Source organism: Oryzias melastigma, linkage group LG9 (assembly GCF_002922805.2).
Source record: "Oryzias melastigma strain HK-1 linkage group LG9, ASM292280v2, whole genome shotgun sequence".
NCBI classification, from domain to species: Eukaryota; Metazoa; Chordata; class Actinopteri; order Beloniformes; family Adrianichthyidae; genus Oryzias; species Oryzias melastigma.
In genome coordinates this window covers 11,772,785-11,783,042 of record NC_050520.1, presented here as the reverse complement: position 1 = coordinate 11,783,042, position 10,258 = coordinate 11,772,785, and the positions used below count along the sequence as shown (strand labels likewise).

Below are 10,258 nucleotides of genomic sequence, written 5' to 3'. Positions count from 1 at the left end.
CCTCACAGTTAGTTTCAATACTACAGTTAATACAAAAAATAATGGAAGTTTAATTTGAACTAACTAAGATTTAAGGGGGGGCAAAGTTAAGGTGTAAAAATCTGAAGTCGTAAATCTCTGCAATAAAGATTACTTTGATTATTTGATTTATATCGTTTTTAATATCGTTATCGCACAAAATGAAAAAAGCGATATCGCAATATGAAAATTCCCATATCGCCCAGCCCTACAGCTCATCATCCTGAGGACAACTAGGAACAGGACCCATCCATACAGCAGAGGAACTGTCTGCAAACCTGACCACCAAAACATGTGTTCAGGTGCTGTTCAGGTCTATCTGGAGGTGAGGAAGAGGAGAGTCGCTGCTACACAGAACTTCCCAACAACCTGTCAGAGGATGAGGTTTGGTGTGCCACAGGAATGTGAGTGGAGAGACGCCCAACAACTGCCCCACCCGACTTAAAGGGAGGCCTCTGTGGCCCAGGAAAGATCCAGAGAGGAAAACCCCACAGAGGTTTGGTTCTGATGTTTCAGGGTGGACTGTGGTAAAAATGTGCTAAATGGATAAAACTAGAGCTGGATATCGATTATAATTTACAGAAACGATTCGATTCCGATTTTTTTTATTCTTCAATTCATTTCAAAGAAATACAAATACATTAATAATCTACTACATGTTTTGAATATATTTATATTAATCTGATCCAGTTCACATACCGTAAATGTATCAGTGAAATAATAAGATTGTTAATATCATCCAGAGTTACATGGATTCTCTAAAGGAGAAGTTCTAACTAAAATGTTCAGATCATTAACATTGGAAACATTGTTCTGCTTCTCCTGGAGGATGTTTCAGTTTGGACACTAGGGGGCGATCGCACTATAGCATAATGCCTTATTCCAGAAGAAGAAGAAGACAGCATGAGGTAATAAATGTTTTAAACCACAAATAGTTACTTTGAAAACATTTCCTTAAAAGAGTTTGGAAAAGGAATGTCTGAGTTTATAAAGATGATCATTTAGTTAGAATGTATGTTTAGGTCGACTGAGCGTTAGCATTAGCCGCCCTATGGGAAATTTTATTAAACGTTAGCATCAAGCTAGTGGACTTTAGCTTTATGTGCTAAATCAATCTATATTTTTATGAATCGATTATTGATCAATGAAACTTAAATCAATTCAAATCGATTAATTTATTTTATTAACCTAGCCCAAATAAAACCCAGCCCCCTTACATGTATCTGAATCATGTGATGCTCCGAATTAGACGTCACCAAAATCCTGAATCTATTCAGTTTCGACTCACCTCTCCATCCTTCCAGTTTCATTGGGGATTAGATCAACTTTCAAACAATGCTAGAAATAAACCCAGAAACGGATTCTGTTTGGTCATAAAACTGATTTCTAAACAAATGTCAACCTTCTGACTTCATTCCTTAAAATCTAAAATAAAGTCTGGTGATGTGATCATGAATGAACCACATTTGCCGAGTGTGTTTTTGAACCCGCTCCAATAACGCGGGTCTGAACACAAACAGAACTGTTCCTAAAAAAACAACCAAAGTCTCTTGGGAATACTAAAGTTACACTTGATTTTACTGAGCATGAATCTTTCATTCTGTGATTCCCAGAGAGAAGTCTACCATGGTGCCAGCGTCTGATCAGCAGGTCAGGAGGAGCACATCGCCCCTGCATGTGATGACTCAGCGTATCGGCTGTGCTGCCGTTTGGAGCTTATCTCTCCTGCCTTCCTGCTCCCAAAGGCCACAGCCAGCAGAGAAACACAAACAGTGGTCCGGCCCGGCCCGGCCACAGCAGATAACAGCAGAATGCTGAGGAGGCTGACATCAGGACTGAGTCTCTGCAGGCAGAGAGGCCGTCAGGTTCAGGACTGGCAGCTCAGGCTGGCTCCACTCTCTGTTGAATTAGCAGATAAAATGATGAAAACAAAAAACACCCCAGAGACGTGATGAGAGGGAAACCAGTGCGTTGGGCAGTTCTGAATGATTGCCTAATGTTTCTCACCCCGGAAGAGAAAACAAAAAAGTGACTGAAGCTGTTATGAGGACTACTGTAGATTCCCGTGAAGCTGCTGAAGTGCTCTTTAGCACACGACCAGCTTCAGACCAGCTTCAGACCAGCTCGTCTGACTCCATCTCTTCCTCTGTCTTCAACAAAAAGAAAACAAAAGCTCTAAAAAACAAGTGAGCAGAGACTCTCAACAGCAGAGCAACAACGACAAACTCGCTCTTCTTCATGCCCTCTACACTTCATGTCCCTGTTGCAACTACTCTGCTCCTGCAGCTCCTCCTCAGGTGGACAGGCTGCAGCCAGCCCCATGAGCCAGCCTCAGGTTCGGCTCAGGAATGCAGCCAGTCACGCTTCAGCTGTTCTCTCAACACCGCATTGCTCGTCCCTGCTGAGCAGGAGCTGGAGCAGAGGAGCTCCACTCAATCCCAGAGCCTGCAGAGACAAGTCCACCTTAAGAGGTTAGATTTGTTGCTCAAGTGTTGTCCATCCGTAAAAAAAAAAGTTTCGTTTTTTTTTGTAAGAGATTTGTGCGTCTGTGAAAGGATTTTTACAGACACACATCTTTTACAGGCACAAATTTTTTAGAAACAGAAAATACTTTAGCAACAAATCTAACTTCATAACAGCAGTTCAGAACCTGCCCTGCGACAGACTGGTGACCTGTCCAGGGTGAACCCCGCCTTCGCCCTTCAGTAGCCGGGTTAGGCTCCGGCACCCCCTCGACCCCGAAAGGGACGACGCGGTCAAGAAGATGGATGGATGAATGAATGAATGAATGAATGAGTTTAGAACCTCTGGTTGACTGTTAACCCCTTAATGCCTGTTGTCTCAAATATGCAACATTAGCTAAAATGTCAACCCTACACCATCCATCAAACTCCCTTTGACAGGTGACCTTTGACCCTACACCATCCATCAAACTCCCTTTGACAGGTGCCCTTTGACCCTACACCATCCATCAAACTCCCTTTGACAGGTGACCTTTGACCCTACACCATCCATCAAACTCATTCTGACAGGTGCCCCGCCCCTCAAGATGACGTAACAATTTAATACATAAAGGGTATATAGGGTCAAAGGTCACCTGTCAGAATGAGTTTGATGGAAAGTATATTCCTGATCTCTCTAATGAGGTCAACATCTGAAACAAGGAACTATTTTTCACTAAAGAGAAAGTTTTGGTCTCACTGACACAAATATAAAAAAGTAAATTTTTTGGTGCTGAACGCTCACAACTGTTCAACTTTACTACACTCTGACTCCATATCATATAAAGCAACGACTAATAGAATATTATGTCTTCTTAGGTGTTAATATCAATGATCATTATCAGTTTTTAATCCACAGCCAACAGCCAATCAGTATCAAGTATTCACCCTGACCCTAGTATAAACAGTAATAATGTTACAGTCATAGTCTCAGGGATTTGTTTATAATCACTAACAATGTTTTGATGTTTAATGTCTTCAAAGAACATTTTATTTAACTACATTAGACGCTGAGATCTATACAGACTCGTTTTAAAAACAATCGGGACATCCCCTTCAGAGAGGAAGTTCACTTGGATCACCTGATACCAGCAGAATAACGTTTCCTTCCCTCCCGTCCCACCAAAGCGCTAACGGCTGGAAAAGCTACGTCAAAACAGGAAGCAGCTGTGGAGACTCGGCTCATCCCACATGAGTTCTGACGCTTTACAAGCGGGCTTCTCCAGGAACGTCTTCCTGTCTAACTTTTAGCAGTTTCTCTCGTCTGACTGAACTTGAGGAGCTGACAGTAGACAGCACTGCACAGACGGAAGAGACTCCAGCGCTGTAACCTGACCAGTTCTGACTCAAACTGCAACACAACAGAGAGAATCTTCTTAAGCCCGTGAAGCTCTGACCTCCTGACTGAGGCTGGACAGAAACCAACCTCTGACTGTGAGTCAGTCTTTCTGTAGAAGTCCACAGACTGCAGCTGAACTGAGGGAGGACTACTTTCTCCTCAGAGTGTCGTTCTGCACTCATACAGCCTGATCCTCACACCAACACACTGATGGGGGAGCAGTCGCTGAACCAAAGCTCCCCGAGGGTACGAAGGCTTCAGTGTGCCGCCCAACCACATGTAACCGTAGTGCTATCCTTGGCATGTTTACGTTTAAAGTGGGGTCACCTGAACTGAATTTTGTTTTTCAGGGTTTTTATCTTCACTGGTGTCTGTGGCAGACCCTCCCCACCTTTGTCATGGGAGGAATCACACATCAAAATGAGGGTGGGGTCATCTGGACCCCATAAGAGAGCACAAGGGTGAAACCTGCGACTGCTGTCACTGGAGACTGAACCTGGTCGACGACTGCTCGGACACTGAGCCAGACAGTGGTTCTAGCCACAACTCCAACTTTGGAGTAAGATGACAAAAAGTCCTTCCTTACATCCAGACTGACATTCTGACAGCACTTACTTAAGATGATGAACGTGAAGAAAACATCCCATAAACAGCACAGCTCTGAAAGTTGTGTTTCAGCCATGAAACACAGTCATTCTGTTCAAACTCATGGTTCATGGTCAAGCTAAGACTGACATACGGATTTTACTGGACACGTCTGCTGATGCATCAGCCTTCATACCACCAATAAAGATTCACTTTTCTCCTACGTTGAACCTTTGGACCACATGTGTCAAAGTCAAGGCCCAGGGGCCGGATCCGGCCCTACAGATCATTTCATTTTATTGTTAATTATGACCTGATGCTATCTTACGCTTATTCCTAACTTTATAATTTTGACAAATTATATCTTTATAGAGAGTAAAATATTAAAAGTTATTTAAGGTTTAAGTTGATTTATTCTGGAATAATATTCCTGTGTTTTTATTATTTAGAATTATGTTAAAAAGTTATAGTTTTAAAGCTTTAATAATTAGCATTCTGCTAGCTTTTTGGACTATTTTGGAATTTACTAAGATTTTAAGGCTGTTATTGAGTTTATCTAATATTTCCGCTGTTTTGGCTAATTTTGGCTTTTTTAAGTTTTTTTAGGCTATTTTGAAGTTGAACTATTTTTTTCAGCTACATGCTAGCTGTTTTGGTAAACCAAAGTTTTTTTTGTTTGTTTGCTTTATAGGCTAATTTGGCATTTAGCTAATGTTTTAGCTGGCTATCTGCTTCACTGTTTCAGCTATTAGCTTCAGCGTTTTTAGCTATCAATTTCAGCACCTTCAGCTATCAGCACCAGCATCTTCAGCGGCCAAATTCAGCTTACAGCATTCACAGCATAATTGTAGGTAATGCTATATATTTAGTTCATAATTATGTTAAAATGTTCTGGTTTTAAAGTTTTAAAAATGTCGTTCTAGAGTGTTCAATAAATGTTTATCCTGTTCGGCCCGTGACCTACGGTGTGTTTTGGATCTTGGCCCCCGAGTTTGACACTCCTGCTGTAGAGACGTTCCCTGACATGCTGAGGCACGTTGCCTCGTTGCTTTTGCCGACCAAAGTTCAGTTTGAACTGAAAAAGGTCATTCAGCTCGGTGGGGTCGCTGGTTTCTGGGTTTACCCTTTGGCACAGGCATTCTCCCCATTGAAAAGCAGCATGCCAAATGTCAGCATACTTTCTTCAAAGTTTATTAAAACAAATCTTAAGGCTGTCAGACCTGAGCTGAGTAGGAACAGGAAGAAAACAGTCCTGTCACAAGAATACTGCCTCTGAGATTCACAATCTCTCCGTACTCCAACCAGGAAGCTTCCTTCGTATTGACATGTTACTCTACTTTTACATTTTATTTAGAAGCACTTTAAAATGTCTTAATTAATCTCAGGAATCCTCCGCTTTATGGAACTTAATTAGGGCCATAATTTTTGAAACCCAAAACAAACAAACAAAAAAAAAAATTTATTGGTGTTTGGCCAAAACAAAAAAATCAAAAAGTCCAAAACTTTTTGTTACTCTAAAATAAACTTGATTATTTTCAGCTTAAAATTCTCTGTTTTTTAGGTTTCAGAACTCAAAATTTAAATTTCAAAACTTTTTTTCAGTTTCGAATTTTTTTTAAACTTTCAACTATTTTGTTTTGTTTTTGAATCAGAAAATTTCAAAATTAAAAATGAAAAAAAGATTTGAAAGTGAACAAAATGTGTTGAAAATGACATTTCGTGTTTAGAAACTTAAAATTGGAACATTTGAAGCTGAAAATATTTTTCAGAATAGCAAAAAGTTTTGAGACGTTTTAATGTATTTTTGGCCAAACACCAATTTTTTTCAATTTGTTTGAGTTGGGTTTCAAATAATAATGGCCCCAATTTAGCTCCATACAGCTTGTCCTTTTTTTCCCAAGTTCACTGAGGAAAATGTAGTTCCAGACATAAAGAACAGGATTTAAAAAAAATACCCAAACCATCACAACCAGCCAAATAAATGCCTGCAGGGACATGCAACCAAAACCATGCAAGTTTCATCCGTTACTGGACCACAGATGTCTTCACGGCAGTTGACAGAAGTACTGCGTAAGAAATGTGAACTTCCTGAACTGCATCGTGATGAACAAGCAGAGAAAAGCAGCACCTTTGCCTCACTGCAAACCATCTGACCTCTCATGACATTTATCAAATATCTTCAGACAAAACAAAATGTCACTATTTCCCATGGACTTGTAAACATGAGCAGCCCAAAGGAGCACGCCTCATGCATGGGAGAGGCAAGGCAGAAGTAATGCAGCCGTTTGCAGCAGTGTCACAGCTGCCTGCGTTAAAGACACTGGGAAGCTGACTAACAGGCTGCTGTCCCTATCAGGCAGGAACATCACGCAGTGGATCGGGCCTGTTATGGACCTGGACTCTGGGAGGCTTTGAGGCCAGTCAGAGCGACACATTAGATAAGCCCACCGCTGCGTCCCACTCTGTTCTGGGTCAAGGCGAAACACAAAGAGCACATTTGTCAGATCTGTGACATAACCCTCATCCCGATGAGCAGAGAGCCTCCTGGTGCCGTCGCCCTCCCTCTGAGGACGCTTTGTTTCCACAGCACAGATGATAACCCAGATGGGAGGGGGGCAATCTGAGCTCCAGCATAACCCTGGGAGAGAAGACCCCTGAAAAACATCAAAGAGCCGGGGGCGGAGCCAACAGGGACCACAATTAATGTCTCTAAGAGCTGCAATCCTGTGAGAAGCCAAACGCTGGACAGAAGAGAAAGCCATCCTGAACTTCACAAACTTTAATCCACGTGTGTCAAAGTCAAGGCCCGGGGGCCGAATCCGGCCCTCCGAGTAATTCTATCCGGCCCTCCGGATCATTTTATTTTATTGTTATTAATGACCCGATGTTATTTTGGACTCATTTCTAACTTGTATAATTTTGACAAAATATATTTTTATAGAGAGTAAAATATTGAAAGTTATTTAAGGTTTAAGTTGATTTATTCTGGAATAATATTCCTGTCTTTTTATTATTTATAATTATGTTAAAAAGTTATAGTTTTAAAGTTTTAAAAATTGGCATTTGGCTAGCTTTTTGGAATATTTTGGCATTTTGGAGTTTAGCTAATATTTAGGCTACATGCTAGCTGTTTTGGCTAATATAGGCTTTTTTTTGTTTTTCAAGGCTATTCTGAAGTTTTGCTATTTTTTTTTCAGTTACATGCTAGGTGTGTTGGCTAACATTATGTTTTTTCTTTTGTTTTTTAGGTTAATTTGGCATTAAGCGAATATTCTGGCTGGCTATCTACTTCAGCGTTTTTACCTATCAGCACTAGCATCCTCAGCAGCCAAATTCAGCTTCCAGCATTCACACTAGTATTATTGCCGGTAATGCTATACATCTAGTTCATAATTTTATTGAAAAGTTCCAGTTTTAAAGTTTTAAACATGTCGTTTTAGAGTGTTCAACCTAAGGTGGGTTGTGGATTTTGGTCCCCTGTGCAATTGAGTTTTTACACCCCTGCTTTAAGTGAACTGACACCGTCTGAACTAGAACAGGGATCAAGTGGAGGAGGCCCTGAGGGAGCCCAGTCAACAGGTCAACTGAAGTGGTTCATGTCTGCAACAGAACGTTCGTGCTGCAGGAAAGATCTGCCCTGAGACCGCTGATCCTGAGCTCTGCAGCGTTCACGTGTTCTGAAGGCCAGAGGCGGCGAGGGCGGCGAGAGGCGGCGAGAGGCAGTGAGCGCTCCAGCAGTCAGAGGCTGACCTGCTCTGCAGAGCAAAATCTGATGCAGTCTCACACAACATGGAGGAGCTGAAGCTCACAATGGAAACTTCCTGTGTAATCCGTTTAAAAACTAAAAGATTTCAACATCTCCGATCTGAGCTGCTGTTTGGAGAAACAGACAAGCTTCCATGAATCCAAACCAGCTGAAGAGACCGTGATCGAGCTCTGATTTCTCACCTCTACTCGTCACATTCACACTACTGTGTAGAAATGGCATTACAGCTTGTATAACAACAAATATGTGAAAGAAGCAGGTTTGGAGAGGAACAAACACCAACAAACCTGAAATGACTGAAACTGCTGTGCTGCTTTAACCCTTTAACACCTGAGCTTCAATGTTTATGTTCTTTGATTTACTGTAATATTTCAATTGTAACATGATCAACGTGATTCCAGTGATTCAGAACCTACTGGAATAACACTGATCCTCTTAACGGTTGAAAAGTTAAAGATTTTGTGTTTGAGGAGTTAAAGGGTTAAGCTTCCAAACTAGTTTACGGACTGAAAGACCAAAGCAGAAGCAGATTTGTTTTCCTGAAACGTTACCCAACAGTCCCACCTGAGCCTGCCACACCTGTGATGGAGCAACCTGTAACAGGACCGCCCCGTCCACACGCTGCATGGGAAACCGGTCCAGGTTCCAGCAAAGGTCAGAACCTGGCAGACAGGACTTCCTTCTGGAGCTGAGGACCACAGAGGGTTCTGGTTCTGGATCCCCCTGCCAGAATGTGTATCCCCAGTCTCAATTGTTTTATAGCGCTCCTTTATTATTCCCAAAAGCATAAAAAGAAAGTGGATGATTACGATACAATATTCTGAGGTTTTGGGAGGGTTTTTTTGGGTCATATTTGCACCCCCACCCACATTTCTATGTGACACAACAGCTTCTCATGTTAGCAAATAAAGAAAAAATGACACCTGTTTGACTAATTTACGATAAAACTCACAATTTATGAGAGTAACCTTGTGATGGAATCATGCAACAACAGAAACGTATTAAATAATTGTTGTTTCTACTGCAGATTATTGGGGCACAGATTCAGGGTCAGCAGCGGCTCCCCGTCACGTAGAATATGAGGGGAAAACATGACAGTAAACTCCCAAAAGCCCCAGGATAAAGTCTATCGCTGTCGTCCACTTTGGGGGGAAATGTGAGTGTTACCAAACAGATCATGATCCCAGAGACGGGGGGTACACGTTCTGGTAGGGGGGCTGGCCTTGGCACCACACCGGTTCTGTCTGGGCTCCACATTCAGCACAGAGGGAGGAGAACCCGGACGAGCTGAGCTGGAGGTGGGGTGGAGAGACTCCCCCAACAACCACCGTCCTCCATCTGAACCAGCGCAGTGTTCTGTGCCGAACCCCGCCGCGCGCTCGCGCGCGTGACCTCGGGGTCTCCGGGTGGCTCGTGCGGCTTCCTTACCTGGAAGAAGTGGCGACGAAGTCTCCGTCCAGCAGCCGGAGCTTGCAGAACAGAACTCCGTTGACAAACGGCACGGCGGTCAGCTCCTCCAGGGTCAGCTGCGTCTGGAACTTGAATTTCTTCTTCTTCACAAAGAAGGCCATGGTCCACGCACGCGCTCAGCTACGACACGAGCGAAACCAGCTCAGAGACGGCGGCGGCTCCCCTTACACTCGGGCTTCATGCGAACTCCGCTCCTCCAGACCCGACCCGGCCCCGCAGTCTGAGGAGAAGAAGACGAGTCGACGAAACCCGCCTGGAAACGACAACAAAGTTCAAAGAAAGTTGTGATAACAGCGACCCAAACTCACCTGAAGACATGTCGACCTCCGCCAGTCTCCGCGGGAGCGAATCAAAGTGGCAGAAGAGATGAATCACAGCTTCTTACGGTCCGCAGACCAGAGGAACTTTGTCATCAGCCATTCAGCGTCAAGCGGGAGCAGCGCGTCATGTGACTTCCTCTTAAGGCTTTTCAGAATAGAAGACAAACCAGACGAACATGATTTAAAAACGAAAGAAACCCCATCAGAGATGAACGACGTAACCTTCAAACACCAGACCTCAACAATCAGTACATATGAT

General features: G+C 42.9%; 1 protein-coding gene across 1 annotated transcript in view; it reads right to left on the bottom strand.

The window, feature by feature from the left end:
• The window catches only part of fam102aa (family with sequence similarity 102 member Aa), a 34,277-nt gene extending 24,019 nt beyond the window's left edge, over positions 1 to 10,258 (bottom strand). Inside the window, exons 1-2 of the mRNA XM_024260214.2 lie at positions 9,988 to 10,258; positions 9,638 to 9,899 (exon numbers count right to left, since the gene is read on the bottom strand). Coding sequence (XP_024115982.1) covers positions 9,638 to 9,780 — 143 coding nt within the window. The 5' untranslated portion in view covers positions 9,781 to 9,899; positions 9,988 to 10,258. The remainder of the gene's footprint in view (positions 1 to 9,637; positions 9,900 to 9,987) is intronic.